At 56.2% G+C, this 22,835-nt stretch overlaps 1 protein-coding gene across 1 annotated transcript in view; it reads left to right on the plus strand.

Moving 5' to 3' along the window:
* Positions 1–22,835, plus strand: part of LOC140471184 (natural resistance-associated macrophage protein 2-like) — a 199,706-nt gene that overhangs the window by 84,189 nt on the left and 92,682 nt on the right. The window contains exons 9-10 of the mRNA XM_072567072.1: positions 12,019–12,086; positions 13,302–13,457. Coding sequence (XP_072423173.1) covers positions 12,019–12,086; positions 13,302–13,457 — 224 coding nt within the window. The remainder of the gene's footprint in view (positions 1–12,018; positions 12,087–13,301; positions 13,458–22,835) is intronic.

Below are 22,835 nucleotides of genomic sequence, written 5' to 3' on the forward strand. Positions count from 1 at the left end.
TGACCATGTGTCAATTGTCAGGAAACCCCATCTGGTTCAGTAATGCCTCCTAGAGAAGGAAACTGCTATCTTTACCTGGTCTGGCGTACATGTGACTCCAGACCCACAGCCAACGTGGTGGCACTTTACCGAGTGCATATCATAGAATCCCTCCAGTGTGTGGAAGCAGGCCATCAAGTCCACACCGACCCTCTGATCCCACCCTCTCCCCTATCCCTGTAACCCTTGCATTTTGCGTGGCTAACCCACCTGCACACTGTCCGGGCAATTTAGCACGACCAATCCACCCTAACCTGCACATCTTTGTGACTGTGGGAGGAAACCCACGCAGACACAGGCAGAATGCACAAACTCTACACATTCACCCAAGGGTGGAGTCGAACCTGTGACATGGCAGTGCGAGCCTCTGTGCACCACTATTCCTGATCTTTTCTGTTTCCAATCCCACCTGGAGACCACAATGATATAAGTAACAGGGATTGATTTTCCACACGTCACCTACTTTGTTCGCCTGTGCTCATAGAATCATGTGTAGTAAGTAACGTTCATGCCACACAAATGCCAGGCAATGTCCATCTCCAACAAGAGAGGATCTAAGCATCTCTACGTGACATTCAATGATATTGCCTTTACCGAGTCCCTTACTATCAACATCTTGGGGGTAACTGTTGACCGCAAACAGTTTTTTTATTCAATCATGGGATGAGGGTGCCGCTGGCTAGGCCAGCATTTATTGCCCATCCCAGAGGGCAATTAGGAGGCAACCATGTTGGCTGTGGGTCTGGAGTCACATGTAGTCCAGACGAGGTAAAGATGGCAATTTCCTTCCCTATAAGATATTAGTCAATCAGATGGGTTTTTATGACAATCGACAATGGATTGATGGTCATCTTTAGATTCTTAATTCTGGATTTTTATTGAATTCAAATTCCACCCTCTGCTGTGGTGGGATTTAAACCCAGGTCCCCAGGAGATTACCTAGGTCTCTGGATAACAGTCTGGCGATAATACTACTAGACCATTGCCTACTCCAATACTGAAACTAAACTGGACTGATCTTGCCATATGAATCCAGTGGCTCCAAGAGTAGGGTGGATTCTGGGAATCCTGCAGCGAGTAACTCCCCTCCTGACTCCCCGAAGCCTGTCCCACCATCTATAAGGCACAAGTTGGGGGCGGCACGGTGGCACAGTGGTTAGCACTGCTGCCTCACAGCGCCAGAGACCCGGGTTCAATTCCCGCCTCAGGCGACTGACTGTGTGGAGTTTGCATGTTCTCCCCGTGTCTGCGTGGGTTTCCTCCAGGTGCTCCGGTTTCCTCCCACACTCCACACTCCTGCAGGTCGGGTGAATTGGCCATGCTAAATTGCCCGTAGTGTTAGGTAAGGGGTAAATGTAGGGGTATGGGTGGGTTGCACTTCGGCGGGTCGGTGTGGACTTGTTGGGCCGAAGGGCCTATTTCCACACTGTAATCTAATCTAAAGTCAGGAATGTGACGGAATACTCCCCACGTGGTCTGGATGGGGGCAGCTCCAACAACACTCAAGAAGCTTGACACCATCCAGGACTGTAAGACGCTCAGAAGTAAGAGCAGAAACAGACCATTCAGCCGATCGAGTCAACTCCGCCATCCCAATACTCAACTCCTCTTTCATCAGTAAGGGGATAAGGCAGGAAAATGGCATTGAGGATGATGTGAGGGAGAGAGGGGAATGGGAGAAAGGGAGAGAAAGAGACGGTGGGTTGATGTTGTGAAGGGGATGGAAAGAGGACCTGCTCCTGTTGCCTGACCCTGGGATCCTGGTGTGGTAGTTGCTCTGTGCACTGTGTTGAAAAACCGACAGTTCCACAAGCCCTGGTGCCAGGAACGCAGCATTATTTTAAAAGGCAATTTTCCCATTTTTTTTGAGGGTGAGGGGGGAGAACAGTGAGCCCAGTGTCCAACTTGTGACTCTGGGCACTGCCAGGCAGTGCCAACTGGCTCCAGTGTGTGCAAAGTGAAGGCTGGCGACAGCCCTCACTTTGAAAACAAGGAGACGCGGATCCGAATGGGCTGTAGCAACATTAACACAGTGTAACAGACAGCGTAAGAGCGGTGTCCTCTTCCCTGATGTGCAAGTGGCCACATTTTGATTTCCTAGTTTGGACTGTTGACTGGAAATTGGACGTTGTTATGTATCGAAAGGACAGCTTTTTGCAACTTGGTAGACAGATGAGATTGTGCATTATGCACAAGATGATGTTGCCTTTTTGGAGCAGTCAGGTGAACGCAGGCAAGAAGGACTGGTTTAGTTTGGGAATGACTCTACGATTCTATAATTTACAAGACCGACTGGCCCATTTAACTAGCCCACCAAGTCCTGCTGTCGGCTATTGTGAATGTAGACAGGGACAGCATTCATTCAGTCAGTGTTGTTTCTAGGATATTTATCCCATTCTCCTTCACTGCCCATCGGGAGGGGCTCCGATCCACATTGCCTTGAAACAGTTCCAACCTTTCCTCCGATACATTGACCAAGAAGGCACATGGGGGAACGTGCCTTTATTAGACAAGACATTGAAATACAAGAGCTGGGAAATTACGGGAGTGCTGTGTAGAATGTTCGTTAACCCAGAGCTGGAGAACTGGGGTTTCTGGTTTCCACACTCGAAGAAGCATTACCAGGACGGAGAGGAGCCGGTGTTGGACTGGGGCTGGACAAAGTCAAAAGGCACACGACACCAGCTTATAATCCAACAAGTTTATTTGAAACCACAAGCTTTCTGAGTCCCCGCTCAAACTCTCACACCCACTTGCACACACATATATTGCCTCACACTCACACTCAAACGCACGCACACACATTCTCTCTCTAAAGAGTGCGTGCACACACAGAGCCACAGAACCACACACTCTCTCCATCTCTCTCCCTCATCTGCAGACACACACACTCTCTCATATCCACACACTCTCTCTCCCTCACACGCATACACACACTCTCTCATACCCACACTCTCTCTCCCTCACACACATACACACACTCTCTCACACACCCACACTCTCTCTCCCTCTCTCTCCCTCACATGCATGCACACACACTCTCTTATATCCACACTCTCTCTCCTTCCCTCTCCCTCACACGCATACACACACTCTCTTATACCCACGCTCTCTCTCCCTCACATGCACACACACACACACTCGTACGCACACTGTCTCTCTCTCCCTCACATACACACACTCTCATACCCTCACTCTCTGTCCCCCTCTCTCCCCCTCGTGCATACACACACACACTTTCATACCCACACCTTCTCTCCCTCACATACAGACCCACACACTCTCTCTCTCTTTCCCTCACATGCATTCACACACACTCTCTCATACCCACACTCTCTCTCCCTCTCTCTCCCTCACATGCATACACACACACTCTCTCATACCCTCACTCTCTATCCCCCTCTCTCCTCCTCGTGCATACACACACACTCACTCTCTCTCCCTCACATGAGTACACACACACACTCTCTCATACCCACACTCTCTCTCCCTCTCTCTCCCTCACATGCATACACACACACTCTCTCTCATACCCACACTCTCTCCCTCACACACATACACACACACTCTCTCACACCCTCACTCTCTGTCCCCCTCTCTCCCCCTCGTGCATACACACACACTCTCTCTCATACCCACACTCTCTCCCTCACACACATACACACACACTCTCTCTCATACCCACACTCTCTCCCTCACACACATACACACACACTCTCTCTCATACCCACTCTCTCTCTCTCTCCCTCACATGCATACACACACACTCACTCGTACCCACTCTCTCTCCCTCACCTGTATACAGACACACTCTCATACCCACACTCTCTCTCCCTCACATGTGTATATACACACACACACACACACACTCTCATACCCACACTCTCTCTCCCTCACATACAGACACACACACTCTCTCATACACACACTCTCTCTCCCTCCTTCTCCCTCACATGCATTCACACACACTCTCTCACACCCACACTCTGTTAGTACACACACTCTCTCTGTCTCTCTCTCCCTCACATGTATACACACACACACTCACACCCACAATCTCTCTCCCTCACCTGCATACAAACACAATCTCTCGTACCCACACTCTCCCTCACAGAGGGAGAGAAGGAGAGGGGCAGAGGGAGAGGGAGAGAGGGGGACAGAGGGAGAGAAGGAGAGGGGCAGAGGGAGAGAGGGGGACAGAGAGGGAGAGAAGGAGGGGGGCAGAGGGAGAGGGAGAGGGTGGCAGAGTGAGAGGGAGAGAGGGGAACTGAGGGAGTGAAGGAGGGGGGCAGAGGGAGAGAGAGGAACTGAGGGAGTGAAGGAGGGGGGCAGAGGGAGAGGGAGAGATGGGAACAGAGGGAGAGAAGGACTGGGGCAGAGGGAGAGGGAGAGAGGGGAACAGAGGGAGAGAAGGAGAGGGGCTGAGGGAGAGGGAGGGGGGAGAGGGAGAGAGGGGAACAGAGGGAGAGAAGGAGAGGGACTGAGGGAGAGGAGGACAGAGAGAGAGAGAAGGAGAGGGGCAGAGGGGGAGAGGGGGCCAGAGAGAGAGGGAGAGAGGGGAACAGAGGGAGAGAAGGAGAGTGGCCGAGGCAGAGAGGGGGACAGAGGGAGAGAAAGAGAGGGGCAGAGGGCGAGAGGGGAACAGAGGGAGAGAAGGAGAGGGGCCGAGGGAGAGGGAGAGAGGGAAACAGAGGGAGAGAAGGAGGGGAACAAAGGGAGAGAAGGAGGGGGGCCGAGGGAGAGGGAGAGAGGAGGGCAGAGGGAGAGAAGGAGAGGTGGGTGCAGAGGGAGAGGGAGAGGGTGGAGATGGGGAGAGGGGGGTGCAGAGGGGGAGAGGGGGAGAGGGGGACACAGAGGGGGAGAAGGGGGGAGGGGGGCACAGAGGGGGAGAAGGGGGAGGGGGGCACAGAGGGGGAGAAGGGGGCTAGGGGGGCGCAGAGGGGGAGGAGGGGTGAAGGGGGCGCAGAGGGGAGAAGGGAAGCGGGGAGCGCAGAGGGGCAGAAGGGGAGAGGGGGGCGCAGAGGTGGAGAAAGGGAGAGGGGTCGCAGAGGGGGAGAAAGGGGCGAGGGGGGCGCAGAGGGGTAGAAGGGGGCGAGGGGGGCGCAGAGGAGGAGAAGGGGGTGAGGAGGGCGCAGAGGGGGAGAGGGGCGCAGAGTGGGAGAAGGGGAGGGGGGAGAATGGGAGAGGGGGCGCAGAGGGGGAGAGGGGAGCGCAGAGGGGGAGAAGGGAGTAGGGGGCGCAGAGGGGGAGAAGGGGGCGAGGGGGACGCAGAGGGGAGAAGGGAAGAGGGGAGCGCAGAGGGGGAGAAGGGGAGAGGGGTCGCAGAGGGGGAGAAGGGGGCGAGGTGGGGCAGAGGGGGAGAAGGGGAGAGGGGGGCACAGAGAGGGAGAAGGGGGCGAGGGGGTGCAGAGGGGGAGAAGGGGAGAAGGGGGCGCTGAGAGGGAGAGGGGAGCGCAGAAGGGGAGAAGGGAGTAGGGGGCGCAGAGGGGGAGAAGGGGGCGAGGGGGGCGCAGAGGGGAGAAGGGAAGAGGGGAGCGCAGAGGGGGAGAAGGGGAGAGGGGTCGCAGAGGGGGAGAAGGGGGCGAGGTGGGGCAGAGGGGGAGAAGGGGAGAGGGGGGCACAGAGAGGGAGAAGGGGGCGAGGGGGTGCAGAGGGGGAGAAGGGGAGAGGGGGTGCAGAGGGGGAGAAGGGGGCGCTGAGAGGGAGAAGGGTACACAGAGGGGGAGAAGGGGGCAAGGGGGTGCAGAAGGCGAGAAGGGGAGACAGGGAGCGCAGAGGGGGAGAAAGGGAGAGGGGGGCGCAGAGGGGGAGAAGGGGAGAGGGGGGCGCCGAGGGGGAGAAGGGGAGAGGGGGGCGCCGAGGGGGAGAAGGGGAGAGGGGGGGTGCCGAGAAGGGAGCGAGGGGGGTGCCGAGGGGGAGAAGGGGAGAGGGGGGCGCCGAGGGGGAGAAGGGGAGAGGGGGGCACAGAGAGGGAGAAGGGGACGGAGGGGGGCGCAGAGGGACAGTGGAGGGGACGGAGGGGGGCGCAGAGGGAGAGTGGAGGGGACGGAGGGGGGCGCAGATGGGGAGAAGGGGAGAAGGGGAGAGGGGGCACAGGGGGAGCGGAGGGGACGGAGTGGGGCGCAGAGGGGAAGCGGACGGGATGGAGGGGGGCTGAGGGAGAGAAGGGGATGGAGGGAGGCGGAGGGAGAGATGGGGATGGAGGGGGGGCGGAGGGGGGCAGAGGGAGAGAAGGGGACGGGGGGGACGCAGAGGGGGAGAAGGGGACGGAGGGGTCAGAGGGAGAGAAGGATATGGAGGGGGGCAGAGGGAGAGAAGGGGAGGGGGGGCAGAGGGAGAGAAGGAGAGGGGGGCAGAGGGAAAGAAGGGGACGGAGGGGGGCAGAGGGAGGCAGAGGGAGAGAAGGGGAGGAGGGCTGAGGGAGAGAAGGGGATGGAGGGAGGCGGAGGGAGAGATGGGGATGGAGGGGGGGGCGGAGGGGGGCAGAGGGAGAGAAGGGGACGGAGAGGGACGCAGAGGGGGAGAAGGGGACGGAGGGGGGCAGAGGGAGAGAAGGATATGGAGGGGGGCAGAGGGAGAGAAGGGGAGGGGGGGCAGAGGGAGAGAAGGAGACGGAGGGGGGCAGAGGGAGGCAGAGGGAGAGAAGGGGAGGGGGGCAGAGGGAGAGAAGGGGAGGGGGGGCAGAGGGAGAGAAGGGGAGGGGTCAGAGGGGGGCAGAGGGAGAGAAGGGGACGGAGGGGGGCAGAGGGAGGCAGAGGGAGAGAAGGTGAGGGGGGCAGAGGGAGAGAAGGGGACGGAGGGGGGCAGAGGGAGAGGGAGAGGGGGGGCAGAGTGAGAGGGAGAGAGGGGAACTGAGGGAGTGAAGGAGGGGGGCAGAGGGAGAGAGAGAAACTGAGGGAGCGAAGGAGGGGGGCAGAGGGAGAGAGAGGAACTGAGGGAGTGAAGGAGGGGGGCAGAGGGAGAGAGGGGGACAGAGGGAGAGAAGGAGAGGGGCAGAGGGAGGGGGGGGAGAGGGAGAGAAGGAGAGGGGCTGAGGGAGAGGGAGAGAGGGGGACAGAGGGAGAGAAGGAGAGGGGCAGAAGGAGAGAGGGGGACAGAGGGAGAGAAGGAGAGGGGCAGAGGGAGAGGGGGGGACAGAGGGAGAGAAGGAGAGGGGCAGAGGGAGAGAGGGGGACAGAGGGAGAGAAGGAGAGGGGCAGAGGGAGAGGGAGAGAGGGTGACAGATGGAGAGAAGGAGTGAGGCAGAGGGAGTGGGAGAGAGGGGAACAGAGCAAGAGAAGGAGAGGGGCAGAGGGAGAGGGAGAGAGGGGGGCAGAGGGAGAGAAGTAGAGGGGCAGAGCGAGGGGGAGAGAGGGGAACACAGGGAGAGAAGGAGAGGGGCAGAGCGAGGGGGAGAGAGGGGAACAGAGGGAGAGAACGATAGGGGCCGAGGGAGAGGGAGAGAGGGGGACAGAGGGAGAGAAGGAGAGGGGCTGAGGGAGAGGGAGAGAGGGGGGCAGAGGGAGAGAAGGAGAGGGGCTGAGGGAGAGGTAGAGAGGGGAACAGAGCGAGAGAAGGAGAGGGGCCGAGGGAGAGGGAGAGAGGGGGACAGAGGGAGAGAAGGAGAGGGGCAGAGGGAGAGGGAGAGAGGGGGACAGAGGGAGAGAAGGAGACGGGCAGAGGGAGAGAGGGGGACAGAGAGGGAGAGAAGGAGGGGGGCAGAGGGAGAGGGAGAGGGGGGCAGAGTGAGAGGGAGAGAGGGGAACTGAGGGAGTGAAGGAGGGGGGCAGAGGGAGAGAGAGGAACTGAGGGAGTGAAGGAGGGGGGCAGAGGGAGAGGGAGAGATGGGAACAGAGGGAGAGAAGGACTGGGGCAGAGGGAGAGGGAGAGAGGGGAACAGAGGGAGAGAAGGAGAGGGGCTGAGGGAGAGGGGGACAGAGAGAGAGAAGGAGAGGGGCAGAGGGAGAGGGAGGGGGGGAGAGGGAGAGAGGGGGACAGAGGGAAGAGAACGACTGGGGCAGAGGGAGAGGGAGAGAGGGGATCAGAGGGAGAGAAGGAGAGGGGCAGAGGGAGAGGGAGGGGGGAGAGGGAGAGAGGGGGACAGAGGGAGAGAACGACTGGGGCAGAGGGAGAGGGAGAGAGGGGAACAGAGGGAGAGAAAGCGAGGGGCTGAGGGAGAGGGGGACAGAGAGAGAGAAGGAGAGGGGCTGAGGGGAGAGGGGGACAGAGGGAGAGGGAGAGAGGGGAACAGAGGGAGAGAAGGAGAGGAGCTGAGGGAGAGGGGGACAGAGAGAGAGAAGGAGAGGGGCTGAGGGGGAGAGGGGGACAGAGGGAGAGGGAGAGAGGGGAACAGGGGGAGAGAAGGAGAGGGGCTGAGGGAGAGAGGGGGACAGAGGGAGAGGGAGGGGGGAGAGGGAGAGAGGGGGACAGAGGGAGAGAAGGACTGGGGCAGAGGGAGAGGGAGAGAGGGGAACAGAGGGAGAGAAGGAGAGGGGCTGAGGGAGAGGGGGACAGAGAGAGAGAAGGAGAGGGGCTGAGGGAGAGAGGGGGGACAGAGGGAGAGGGAGAGAGGAGAACAGAGGGAGAGAAGGAGAGGGGCTGAGGGAGAGGGGGACAGAGAGAGAGAAGGAGAGGGGCTGAGGGGGAGAGGTGGACAGAGGGAAAGGGAGAGAGGGGAACAGAGGGAGAGAAGGAGAGGGGCTGAGGGAGAGGGGGACAGAGAGAGAGAAGGAGGGGGGCTGAGGGGGAGAGGGGGACAGAGGGAGAGGGAGAGAGGGGAACAGAAGGAGAGAAGGAGAGGGGCCGAGGGAGAGGCGGGGGACAGGGGAGGGGGGGGGGGGGGAGGGGGGGGGGGGGGAGGGGGGGGGGGGGGGGAGAAGAGAGGGGCAGAGGGCGAGAGGGGAACAGAGGGAGGGAGGCAGAGGGGCCGAGGAAGAAGGAGAGAGGGGTTCAGATGGAGAGAAGGAGAGGGGCAGAGGGAGAGAGGGGAACAGAGGGAGAGACGGAGAGGAGCCGAGGGAGAGGGAGAGAGGGGGGGGAGAGGGAGAGAGGGAAACAGAGGGAGAGAAGGAGGGGAACAAAGGGAGAGAAGGAGGGGGGCCGAGGGAGAGGGAGAGAGGGGGGCAGAGGGAGAGAAGGAGAGGGGGGCGCAGAGGGAGAGAAGTGGGGGGGGGGGCGCAGAGGGGGTGAGGGGGGTGCAGAGGGGGAGAAGGGGTGAGGGGGGCGCAGAGGGGGAGAAGGGGGCGCAGACGGGGAGAAAGGGTGAGGGGGGTGCAGAGAGAGAGAAGGGGGCGAGGGGGGCACAGAGGGGGAGAAGGGAGTGAGGGGGGCGCAGAGGGGGAGAAGGAGGTGCAGAGGGGGAGCTGGGGGTGCAGGGGGGGAGAAGGGAGCACAGAGGGGGACAAGGGGACGGGGGGCGCAGGGGGAGTGGAGGGGACGGAGGGGGTCGCAGAGGGGGAGCGGAGAGGACTGGGAGGCGCAGAGAGGGAGAACAGGACGGGGGGGGTGCAGAGGGGGAGAAAGGGAGGGGGTGGCACAGAGGGGGTGAAGGGGGCACAGAGAGGGAGAGGGGGCGCAGAGGGGGAGAGGGGACGCAGAGGGGGACAAGGGGACGGAGGGGGCAGAGAGGGGCGCAGGGTGAGTGGAGGGGGGTGCAAAGGGGGAGCAGAGGGCACGGGGGGTCACAGAGAGGGAGAAGAGGACGGAGGGGGGTGCAGGGGGGGAGAAAGGGAGAGGGGGGCGCAGAGGTGGAGAAGAGGGAGAAGGGGGCGAGGGTGGCGCAGAGGGGTAGAAGTGGGTGAGGGGGGCACAGATGTGGAGAAGGGGAGTGGGGGGCGCAGAGGGGAAAAGGGGAGGAGAAGGGGAGAGGGGGGCGCAGAGAGGGAGAAGGGTGCGCAGAGGGAGAGAAGGGGGTGCAGATGGGGAGAAGGTGAGGGGGGCGCAGAGGGGGAAAAGGGGAGAAGGGTGTGCAGAGGGGGAGAAGAGGGTGAGGAGGGCGCAGAGGGGGAGAGGGGCGCAGAGGGGGAGAAGGGGAGGGTGGAGAAGGGGAGAGGGGGGTGCAGAGGGGGAGAGGGGGACGCAGAGGGGGAGAAGGGAGAGGGGTAGCAGAGGGGGAGAAGGGGGTGAGGTGTGGCAGAGGGGGAGAAGGGGAGAGGGGGGCACAGAGAGGGAGAAGGGGGCGAGGGGGGTGCAGAGGGGGAGAAGGGGAGAGGGGTGCGCAGAGGGGGAGAAGGGGACGGAGGGGGGTGCAGAGGGAGAGTGGAGGGGACGGAGGGGGGTGCAGAGGGGGAGCGGAGGGGACGGAGTGGGGCGCAGAGGGGAAGCGGACGGGACGGAGGGGGGCTGAGGGAGAGAAGGGGACGGAGGGAGGCAGAGGGAGAGATGGGGATGGAGGGGGGCGGAGGGGGCAGAGGGAGAGAAGGGGACAGAGGGGGACGCAGAGGGGGAGAAGGGGATGGAGGGGGGCAGAGGGAGAGAAGGATATGGAGGGGGGCAGAGGGAGAGAAGGGGAGGGGGGGCAGAGGGAGAGAAGGAGAGGGGGGCAGAGGGAAAGAAGGGGACGGAGGGGGGCAGAGGGAGGCAGAGGGAGAGAAGGGGAGGGGGGCAGAGGGAGAGAAGGGGAGGGGTCAGAGGGGGGCAGAGGGAGAGAAGGGGACGGACGGACGGGGGCAGAGGGAGGCAGAGGGAGAGAAGGGGAGGGGGCAGAGGGAGAGAAGGGGAGGGGGGCAGAGGGAGAGAAGGGGGGGCAGATGGAGAGAAGGGGAGGGGGGGCAGAGGGAGAGAAGGGGACGGAGGGGGGCGGAGGGAGAGAAGGGGACGGAGGGGGGCGGAGGGAGAGAAGGGGAGGGGGGGCAGAGGGAGAGAAGGGGAGGGGGGGCAGAGGGAGAGAAGGGGAGGGGGGGCAGAGGGATAGAAGGGGAGGGGTCAGAGGGGGGGCAGAGGGAGAGAAGGGGAGGGGTCAGAGGGGGGCAGAGGGAGAGAAGGGGACAGAGGGGGGCGGAGGGAGAGAAGGGGACGGAGGGAGGCAGAGGGAGAGAAGGGGACAGAGGGGGGCGGAGGGAGAGAAGGGGACGGAGGGTGGCGGAGGAAGAGAAGGGGACGGAGGGGGGCAGAGGGAGAGAAGGGGACAGAGGGGGGCGGAGGGAGAGAAGGGGTCGGAGGGTGGCGGAGGAAGAGAAGGGGACGGAGGGGGGCAGAGGGAGAGAAGGGGACGGAGGGGGGCGGAGGGAGAGAAGGAGAGGGGGAGTGAGGGAGAGGAGAGGGGGAGTGAGGGAGAGAAGGGGAGTGAGGGAGAGAAGGGGACAGAGGGGGAGTGAGGGAGAGAAGGGGACAGAGGGGGGCAGAGGGAGAGAAGGAGAGGGGGAGAGGGAGAGAAGGGGACAGAGGGGGAGTGAGGGAGAGAAGGAGAGAAGGAGAGGGGGGCAGAGGGAGAGAAGGAGAGGGGGCGTGAGGGAGAGAAGGAGACAGAGGGGGAGTGAGGGAGAGAAAGGGACAGAGGGGGAGTGAGGGAGAGGAGAGGGGGGCAGAGGGAGAGAAGGAGAGGGGTAGTGAGGGAGAGAAGGAGACAGAGGGGGAGTGAGGGAGAGAAGGAGAGGGGGGCAGAGGGAGTGAAGGGGACAGAGGGGGAGTGAGGGAGAGGAGGGGACAGAGGGGGAGTGAGGGAGAGAAGGGGGCAGAGGGAGAGAAGGGGAGTGAGGGAGAGAAAGGGAGGGGGGTAGAGGGAGAGAAAGAGAGGGGCCGGGGGAGAGAGAGAAAGACAGGGTGACAGAGGGGGAGAGAGGGAGAGAAAGAAAGTGGGGACAAAGGGAGAGAAAGAGAGGGGGGTAGAGGGAGAGAAAGAGAGGGGGCAGAGGGAGAGAAAGAGAGGGGGGGCAGAGTGAGAGAAAGAGAGGGGGCAGAGTGAGAGAAAGAGGGGAGAGAACAGAGGGATAGAGGCTTGAGCGAGCTATGGAACGTCCCCTCTCCTGACTGTGGTATAACATCAACTGCCTTCCTCCCCAGGTTTAAGAAAACTGGAGGCTTTGTTTGCGTTCTTCATTGCAGTAATGGCTGTGACTTTTGGATATGAGGTAACTGCAGAGGAATTCACTCACTTTGTCCTAATTTAAGCTGTCGGCTCCATTGGGTGCTTCATCGCTTTGACTGGGCGTTGATTTGCCTTTTTGTTTTCCAAGCGTCTTTTCCACGGCATTTCTGAACCTTTGTGAATTGTATTTGCTTGGGTAAGATGGCAGAGGTGCCCAAGTTGACAAGGATAGTTGGCAAGCCCTTGGGGACAGAGGCTATCACCCACAAGCACATCTGCCCAGAAGCAAGTCAGGGTATCGGAGAAACATTGAAACCTGGAGCATAGGAGCAGGAATAAGCCATTTGGCCCTTTGAGCCTGCTAGGCCATTCACTCGGATCCTGGATGATCATCCAACTCAGTCCCCTCTTCCTGCTTTCTCCCCTACTCTCTGGATGAAGAGATTTCTCCTCATCTCAATCCTAAATGGTCTACCCCGTATCCTTAAACTGTGACCCCCCCCCACCCCCCCCTGCGGGCTCTGGAATCCCCCACCATCGGGAACATCCTCCCTGCATTGACCCTGTCTAATCTTGTTCGATTTTCATGAGTTTCTATGAGATCTTCCCCTTTGTTCCTCTGAACTCCAGTGAATATAATCCTAACCGATCCAGTCTCTCTTTTTACATCAGTCCTGCCATCCCAGGAATCAGTCTGGGAAACCTTTGCTGTACTCCCTCCATCACCAGAACATCCTTCCTCAGATAAGGAGACCCACACTGCACACAATACTCTAGGTGTGGTCTCACCAAGGCCCTGTCGAACTGCAGCAAGACATCCCCTGCTCCTGTACTCGAACCCTCTCACTATGAAGGCCCAACATCCCATTGACCTTCTTCACCTCCTGCTGCCCCCTGCAGGCTTACTTACAGTGACTGGTGTCCAGTCTCATTCAATAAGTTGCTGCAGAACTTGATGGCAAAGTGAAAGTTGAGTCAGTTAATGGATAACATCATTGGACTAATTCGGAGATACAGTCAACACAACTGCTTCCTTGTGAAGTATTTGTCTCTAAGTACTTCAATGGATATAAAAACACACAAGTTCTATGATCTCAAAGGACAAGGGGAGCAGACACATGGAAACGCCAAGGCTGTGGGCCGAGTGCTTGTGAATGGTGCGAGGGGCTTGCTTTTGACTGGTGCAGACTCGATGGGCTGAAGGGCCTCTCTCGATCTCTTTGACTCTGTGTTTCTCTGCCCCCCTCCCCACCCCCAGTATGTGACGGTAAAACCAGACCAGGTGCAGCTGTTGAAGGGGATGTTTGTGCCCACCTGTGAAGGCTGTGGGACCAGGGAGCTGCAGCAAGCTGTTGGCACTGTCGGAGCTGTAATCATGCCCCACAACATCTACTTGTACTCCGCGTTGGTCCGGGTAAGTGGAGCCGCGGCAGCGAGGCGAACACAGAGCAGCATTGAAATGCCGTGAACCGTGAGAAAAGCATGGCGTACGGAGAGCGCTCGGGCAGCACCATTTGCTTCCAAAGTCGCTGAGCACTGAACGAGCGGGAGTTTGGGGAACGCTCCCCACAGTTCGCAACAGCGCGGAGCAGCGGCGAGCTTTATCACATCCATCATTCTACACATGTGCGAATGAGAGCTGCCGGCAGAGGAGCTGTCAGTGTGAGGGACTGTATTGGGAGCAGCTTTCTGTGTGAGATACTGTACTGGGAGCAGCTTTCTGTGTGAGATACTGTACTGGGAGCAGCTTTCTGTGTGAGATACTGTACTGGGAGCAGCTTTCTGTGTGAGATACTGTACTGGGAGCAGCTTTCTGTGTGAGGTACTGTGCAGGGAGCAGCTTTCTGTGTGAGATACTGTACTGGGAGCAGCTTTCTGTGTGAGATACTGTACTGGGAGCAGCTTTCTGTGTGAGGGACTGTATTGGGAGCAGCTTTCTGTGTGAGATACTGTACTGGGAGCAGCTTTCTGTGTGAAATACTGTACAGGGAGCAGCTTTCTGTGTGAGATACTGTACAGGGAGCAGCTTTCTGTGTGAGATACTGTAATGGGAGCAGCTTTCTGTGTGAGGTACTGTACAGGGAGCAGCTTTCTGTGTGTGATACTGTACAGGGAGCAGCTTTCTGTGTGAGGTACTGTACTGGGAGCAGCTTTCTGTGTGTGATACTGTACAGGGAGCAGCTTTCTGTGTGAGGTACTGTACTGGGAGCAGCTTTCTGTGTGAGATACTGTACTGGGAGCAGCTTTCTGTGTCAGATACTGTACAGGGAGCAGCTTTCTGTGTGAGGTACTGTACTGGGAGCAGCTTTCTGTGTGAGATACTGTACTGGGAGCAGCTTTCTGTGTGAAATACTGTACAGGGAGCAGCTTTCTGTGTGAGATACTGTAATGGGAGCAGCTTTCTGTGTGTGATACTGTACAGGGAGCAGCTTTCTGTGTGAGGTACTGTACTGGGAGCAGCTTTCTGTGTGAGATACTGTACAGGGAGCAGCTCTCTGAGTGAGATACTGTACAGGGAGCAGCTTTCTGTGTGAGATACTGGACTGGGAGCAGCTTTCTGTGTGAGATACTGTACAGGGAGCAGCTTTCTGTGTGAGGTACTGTACTGGGAGCAGCTTTCTGTGTGAGATACTGTACAAGGAGCAGCTCTCTGAGTGAGATACTGTACAGGGAGCAGCTTTCTGTGTGAGGTACTGGACAGGGAACAGCTTTCTGTGTGTGATACTGTACAGGGAGCAGCTTTCTGTGTGTGATACTGTACAGGGAGCAGCTTTCTGTGTGAGGTACTGTACTGGGAGCAGCTTTCTGTGTGTGATACTGTACAGGGAGCAGCTTTCTGTGTGAGACACTGTACAGGGAGCAGCTTTCTGTGTGAGGTACTGTACAGGGAGCAGCTTTCTGTGTGTGATACTGTACAGGGAGCAGCTTTCTGTTTGAGATACTGTACAGGGAGCAGCTTTCTGTGTGAGGTACTGTACAGGGAGCAGCTTTCTGTGTGTGATACTGTACAGGGAGCAGCTTTCTGTGTGAGATACTGTACAGGGAGCAGCTTTCTGTGTGAGATACTGTACAGGGAGCAGCTTTCTGTGTGAGATACTGTACTGGGAGCAGCTTTCTGTGTGAGATACTGTACAGGGAGCAGCACTCTGTGTGAGATACTGTACAGGGAGCAGCTTTCTGTGTGAGATACTGTACAGGGAGCAGCTCTCTGTGTGAGATACTGTACAGGGAGCAGCTTTCTGTGTGAGGTACTGTACAGGGAGCAGTGCTCTGTGTGAGATACTGTACAGGGAGCAGCTTTCTGTGTGAGATACTGTACAGGGAGCAGCTCTCTGTGTGAGATACTGTACAGGGAGCAGCTTTCTTTGTGAGGTACTGTACAGGGAGCAGTGCTCTGTGTGAGATACTGTACAGGGAGCAGCTTTCTGTGTGAGGTACTGTACAGTGAGCAGCTTTCTGTGTGTGATACTTCACAGGGAGCAGCTTTCTGTTTGAGATACTGTACAGGGAGCAGCTTTCTGTGTGAGATACTGTACAGGGAGCAGTGCTCTGTGTGTGGTACTGTACAGGGAGCAGCTTTCTGTGTGTGGTACTGTACAGGGAGCAGCTTTCTGTGTGAGGTACTGTACAGGGAGCAGCTTTCTGTGTGTGGTACTGTACAGGGAGCAGCTTTCTGTGTGAGATACTGTACAGGGAGCAGCTTTCTGTGTGTGATACTGTACTGGGGGCAGATTTCTGTGTGAGATACTGGACAGGGAGCAGCTTTCTGTGTGAGATACTGTACAGTGAGCAGCTTTCTGTGTGAGATACTGTACAGGGAGCAGCTTTCTGTGTGAGATACTGTACAGGGAGCAGCTTTCTGTGTGAGGTACTGGACAGGGAGCAGCTCTCTGTGTGAGATACTGTACAGGGAGCAGCTTTCTGTGTGAGGTACTGTACAGGGAGCAGCTTTCTGTGTGAGATACTGTACAGGGAGCAGCTTTCTGTGTGAGATACTGTACAGGGAGCAGCTTTCTGTGTGAGATACTGTACAGGGAGCAGCTTTCTGTGTGAGGTACTGGACAGGGAGCAGCTCTCTGTGTGAGATACTGTACAGGGAGCAGCTTTCTGTGTGAGGTACTGTACAGGGAGCAGCTTTCTGTGTGAGATACTGTACAGGGAGCAGCTTTCTGTGTGTGATACTGTAATGGGGGCAGATTTCTGTGTGAGATACTGGACAGGGAGCAGCTTTCTGTGTGAGATACTGTACTGGGAGCAGCTTTCTGTGTGAGATACAGTGCAGCGAGCAGCTTTCTGTGTGAGATACTGTACAGGGAGCAGCTTTCTGTGTGAGGTACTGTACATTGGGCAGCTTTCTGTGTGAGGTACTGGACAGGGAGCAGCTTTCTGTGTGAGGTACTGTACTGGGAGCAGCTCTCTGTGTGAGATACTGTACAGGGAGCAGCTTTCTGTGTGAGGTACTGTACAGGGAGCAGCTTTCGGTGTGAGATACTGTACAGGGAGCAGCTTTCTGTGTGAGATACTGTACAGGGAGCAACTTTCTGTGTGAGATACTGTACACGAGGTAGCTTTCTGTGTGAGATACTGTATTGGGGGCAGCTTTCTGTGTGAGATACTGTACTGGGGGATGCTTTCTGTGTGAGATACTGTACAGGGAGCAGCTTTCTGTGTGTGCTACTGTACAGGGAGCAGCTTTCTGTGTGAGGTACTGTACAGGGAGCAGCTTTCTGTGTGAGATACTGTACTGGGAGCAGCTTTCTGTGTGAGGTACTGTACAGGGAGCAGCTTTCTGTGTGAGATACTGTACAGGGAGCAGATTTCTGTGTGAGGTACTGTACAGGGAGCAGCTTTCTGTGTGAGATACTGTACAGGGAGCAGCTTTCTGTGTGAGGTACTGTACTGGGAGCAGCTTTCTGTGTGAGATACTGTACAGGGAGCAGCTTTCTGTGTGAGGTACTGTACAGGGAGCAGCTTTCTGTGTGAGATACTGGACAGTGAGCAGCTTTCTGTGTGAGGTACTGTACAGGGAGCAGCTTTCTGTGTGAGGTACTGTGCTGGGAGCAGCTTTCTGTGTGAGATACTGAACAGGGAGCAGCTTTCTGTGTGAGGTACTGTACTGGGAGCAGCTTTCTGTGTGAGGTACTGGACAGGGAGCAGATTTTTGTGTGTGATACTGTTCAGGGAGCAGCTTTCTGTGTGAGATACTGTACTGGGGGCAGCTTTTTGTGTGAGATACTGTACAGAGAGCAGTATTCTGTGTGAGGTACTGTACTGGGAGCAGCTTTCTGTGTGAGATACTGTACAGGGAGCAGCTTTCTGTGTGAGGTATTGTACTGGGAGCAGCTTTCTGCGTGAGGTACTGGACAGGGAGCAGCTTTTTTTGTGTGATACTGTTCAGGGAGCAGCTTTCTGTGTGAGATACTGTACTGGGGGCAGCTTTCTGTGTGAGGTACTGGACAGGGAGCAGCTTTCTGTTTGAGGTACTGTACAGGGAACAGCTTACTGTGTGAGATACTGTACAGGGAGCAGCTTTCTGTGTGAGGTACTGTACAGGGAGCAGCTTTCTGTGTGAGGTACTGTACTGGGAGCAGCTTTCTGTTTGAGGTACTGTACAGGGAACAGCTTACTGTGTGAGGTACTGTACATTGGGCAGCTTTCTGTGTGAGGTACTGTACAGGGAGCAGCTTTCTGTGTGAGGTACTGTACAGGGAGCAGCTTTCTGTGTGAGATACTGTACAGGGAGCAGCTTTTTGTGTGAGATACTGTACTGGGAGCAGCTTTCTGTGTGAGATACTGTACAGGGAGCAGCTTTCTGTGTGAGGTACTGTATTGGGAGCAGCTTTCTGTGTGAGATACTGTTCAGGGAGCAGCTTTCTGGGTGAGATACTGTACAGGGAGCAGCTTTCTGTGTGAGATACTGTACTGGGAGCAGCTCTCTGTGTGAGATACTGTACAGGGAGCAGCTTTCTGTGTGAGGTACTGTACAGGGAGCAGCTTTCTGTGTGAGATACTGGACAGGGAGCAGCTTTCTGTGTGAGGTACTGTACATTGGGGAGCTTTCTGTGTGAGGTACTGGACAGGGAGAAGCTTTCTGTGTGAGGTACTGTCCTGGGAGCAGCTCTCTGTGTGAGATACTGTACAGGGAGCAGCTTTCTGTGTGAGGTACTGTACTGGGAGCAGCTTTCGGTGTGAGGTACTGTACTGGGAGCAGCTTTCTGTGTGAGGTACTGTACAGGGAGCAACTTTCTGTGTGAGATACTGTACCGGGAGCAGCTTTCTGTGTGAGATACTGTACTGGGGGCAGCTTTCTGTGTGAGATACTGTACTGGGGGCAGCTTTCTGTGTGAGGTACTGTACAGGGAGCAGCTTTCTGTGTGAGATACTGTACAGGGAGCAGCTTTCTGTGTGAGATACTGTACTGGGGGCAGCTTTCTGTGCGAGGTACTGTACAGGGAGCAGCTTTCTGTGTGAGGTACTGTACAGGGAGCAGCTTTCTGTGTGAGATACTGTACAGGGAGCAGCTTTTTGTGTGAGATACTGTCCTGGGAGCAGCTTTCTGTGTGAGATACTGTACTGGGAGCAGCTTACTGTGTGAGATACTGTACGGGTAGCAGCTTTCTGTGTGAGATACTGTACTGGGGGCAGCTTTCTGTGTGAGATACTGTACAGGGAGCAGCTTTCTGTGTGAGATACTGTACAGGGAGCAGCTCTATGTGTGAGATACTGTACTGGGAGCAGCTTTCTGTGTGAGGGACTGTTCAGGGAGCCGCTTTCTGTGTGAGGGACTGTACAGGGAGCAGCTTTCTGTGTGAGGTACTGTACAGGGAGCAGCTTTCTGTGTGAGGGACTGGACAGGGAGCAGCTTTTTGTGTGTGATACTGTTCAGGGAGCAGCATTCTGTGTGAGATACTGTCCTGGGGGCAGCTTTCTGTGTGAGATACTGTACAGGGAGCAGCATTCTGTGTGAGGTACTGGACAGGGAGCAGCTTTCTGTGTGAGGTACTGTACAGTGAGCAGCTTTCTGTGTGAGGTACTGTACAGGGAGCAGCTTTCTGTGTGTGATACTGTACAGGGAGCAGCATTCTGTGTGAGATACTGGACAGGGAGCAGCTTTCTGTGTGAGGTACTGTACAGGGAGCAGCTTTCTGTGTGAGATACTGTACAGGGAGCAGCTTTCTGTGTGAGGTACTGTACAGGGAGCAGCTTTCTGTGTGAGATACTGGACAGGGAGCAGCTTTCTGTTAGAGGTACTGTACTGGGAGCAGCTCTCTGTGTGAGATACTGTACAGGGAGCAGCTTTCTGTGTGTGATACTGTACTGGGGACAGATTTCTGTGTGAGATACTGGACAGGGAGCAGCTTTCTGTGTGAGATAATGTACTGGGAGCAGCTTTCTGTGTGAGATACTGTACAGGGAGCAGCTTTCTGTGTGAGGTACTGTACATTGGGCAGCTTTCTCTGTGAGGTACTGTACTGGGAGCAGCTCTCTGTGTAAGATACTGTACAGGGAGCAGCTTTCTGTGTGAGGTACTGTACTGGGAGCAGCTTTAGGTGTGAGATACTGTACAGGGAGCAGCTTTCTGTGTGAGGTACTGTACAGGGAGCAGCTTTCTGTGTGAGATACTGTACAAGGAATAGCTTTCTGTGTGAGATACTGTACAGGGAGCAGCTTTCTGTGTGAGATACTGTACTGGGGGCAGCTTTCTGTGCGAGGTACTGTACAGGGAGCAGCTTTCTGTGTGAGATACTGTACAGGGAGCAGCTTTTTGTGTGAGATACTGTCCTGGGAGCAGCTTTCTGTGTGAGATACTGTACTGGGAGCAGCTTACTGTGTGAGATACTGTACGGGTAGCAGCTTTCTGTGTGAGATACTGTACTGGGGGCAGCTTTCTGTGTGAGATACTGTACAGGGAGCAGCTTTCTGTGTGAGATACTGTACAGGGAGCAGCTCTATGTGTGAGATACTGTACTGGGAGCAGCTTTCTGTGTGAGGGACTGTTCAGGGAGCCGCTTTCTGTGTGAGGGACTGTACAGGGAGCAGCTTTCTGTGTGAGGTACTGTACAGGGAGCAGCTTTCTGTGTGAGGGACTGGACAGGGAGCAGCTTTTTGTGTGTGATACTGTTCAGGGAGCAGCATTCTGTGTGAGATACTGTCCTGGGGGCAGCTTTCTGTGTGAGATACTGTACAGGGAGCAGCATTCTGTGTGAGGTACTGGACAGGGAGCAGCTTTCTGTGTGAGGTACTGTACAGTGAGCAGCTTTCTGTGTGAGGTACTGTACAGGGAGCAGCTTTCTGTGTGTGATACTGTACAGGGAGCAGCATTCTGTGTGAGATACTGGACAGGGAGCAGCTTTCTGTGTGAGGTACTGGACAGGGAGCAGCTCTCTGTGTGAGATACTGTACAGGGAGCAGCTTTCTGTGTGAGGTACTGTACAGGGAGCAGCTTTCTGTGTGAGATACTGGACAGGGAGCAGCTTTCTGTTAGAGGTACTGTACTGGGAGCAGCTCTCTGTGTGAGATACTGTACAGGGAGCAGCTTTCTGTGTGTGATACTGTACTGGGGACAGATTTCTGTGTGAGATACTGGACAGGGAGCAGCTTTCTGTGTGAGATACTGTGCTGGGAGCAGCTTTCTGTGTGAGATACTGTACAGGGAGCAGCTTTCTGTGTGAGGTACTGTACATTGGGCAGCTTTCTCTGTGAGGTACTGTACTGGGAGCAGCTCTCTGTGTAAGATACTGTACAGGGAGCAGCTTTCTGTGTGAGGTACTGTACTGGGAGCAGCTTTAGGTGTGAGATACTGTACAGGGAGCAGCTTTCTGTGTGAGGTACTGTACAGGGAGCAGCTTTCTGTGTGAGATACTGTACAAGGAATAGCTTTCTGTGTGAGATACTGTACTGGGGGCAGCTTTCTGTGTGAGATACTGTACAGGGAGCAGCTTTCTGTGTGAGATACTGTACTGGGGGCAGCTTTCTGTGTGAGATACTGTACAGGGAGCAGCTTTCTGTGTGAGATACTGTACTGGGAGCAGCTTTCTGTGTGAGATACTGTACAGGGAGCAGCTTTCTGTGTGAGGTACTGTACAGGGAGCAGCTTTCTGTGTGAGATACTGTACAGGGAGCAGCTTTCTGTGTGAGGTACTGTACTGGGAGCAGCTTTCTGTGTGAGGTACTGTACAGGGAGCAGCTTTTTGTGTGTGATACTGTACAGGGAGCAGCTGTCTGTGTGAGATATTGTACAGGGAGCAGCTTTCTGTGTGTGATACTGGACAGAGAGCAGCTTTCTGTGTGAGATACTGTACAGGGAGCAGCTTTCTGTGTGAGGTACTGTACAGGCAGCAGCTTTCTGTGTGTGATACTGTACAGTGAGCAGCTTTCTGTGTGAGATACTGTACAGGGAGCAGCTTTCTGTGTGAGGTACTGGACAGGGAGCAGCTTTCTGGGTGAGATACTGTCCAGGGAGCAGCTTTCTGGGTGAGATACTGTCCAGGGAGCAGCATTCTGTGTGAGATACTGTACTGGGAGCAGCTTTCTGTGTGAGATACTGTAGAGGGAGCAGCACTCTGTGTGAGATACTGGAATGGGAGCAGCTTTCTGTGTGAGTTACTGGAATGGGAGCAGCTTTCTGTGTGAGATACTGTACAGGGAGCAGCACTCTGTGTGAGATACTGTACAGGGAGCAGCACTCTGTGTGAGATACTGTACTGGCAGCAGCTTTCTGTGTGAGATACTGTACAGGGAGCAGCTTTCTGTGTGAGGTACTGTACAGGGAGCAGCTTTCTGTGTGTGATACTGTACAGTGAGCAGCTTTCTGTGTGAGATACTGTACAGGGTGCAGCTTTCTGTGTGAGGTACTGTACTGGGAGCAGCTTTCTGTGTGAGATACTGTACAGGGAGCAGCTTTCTGTGTGAGGTACTGTACTGGGAGCAGCTTTCTGTGTGAGGTACTGGACAGGGAGCAGCTTTTTCTGTGTGATACTGTTCAGGGAGCAGCACTCTGTGTGAGATACTGTACAGGGAGCAGCTTTCTGTGTGAGATACTGTACAGGGAGCAGCTTTCTGTGTGATGTACTGTACAGGCAGCAGCTTTCTGTGTGTGATACTGTACAGTGAGCAGCTTTCTGTGTGAGATGCTGTACAGGGAGCAGCTTTCTGTGTGAGGTACTGTACTGGGAGCAGCTTTCTGTGTGAGATACTGTACAGGGAGCAGCTTTCTGTGTGAGGTACTGTACAGGGAGCAGCTTTCTGTGTGAGGGACTGGACAGGGAGCAGCTTTTTGTGTGTGATACTGTTCAGGGAGCAGCTTTCTGTGTGAGATACTGTACTGGGGGCAGCTTTCTGTGTGAGATACTGGACAGGGAGCAGCTTTCTGTGTGAGGTACTGTACATTGGGGAGCTTTCTGTGTGAGGTACTGGACAGGGAGAAGCTTTCTGTGTGAGGTACTGTCCTGGGAGCAGCTCTCTGTGTGAGATACTGTACAGGGAGCAGCTTTCTGTGTGAGGTACTGTACTGGGAGCAGCTTTCGGTGTGAGGTACTGTACTGGGAGCAGCTTTCTGTGTGAGGTACTGTACAGGGAGCAACTTTCTGTGTGAGATACTGTACTGGGAGCAGCTTTCTGTGTGAGATACTGTACTGGGGGCAGCTTTCTGTGTGAGATACTGTACTGGGGGCAGCTTTCTGTGTGAGGTACTGTACAGGGAGCAGCTTTCTGTGTGAGATACTGTACAGGGAGCAGCTTTCTGTGTGAGATACTGTACTGGGGGCAGCTTTCTGTGTGAGGTACTGTACAG

Source organism: Chiloscyllium punctatum, chromosome X, assembly GCF_047496795.1.
Source record: "Chiloscyllium punctatum isolate Juve2018m chromosome X, sChiPun1.3, whole genome shotgun sequence".
NCBI classification, from domain to species: Eukaryota; Metazoa; Chordata; class Chondrichthyes; order Orectolobiformes; family Hemiscylliidae; genus Chiloscyllium; species Chiloscyllium punctatum.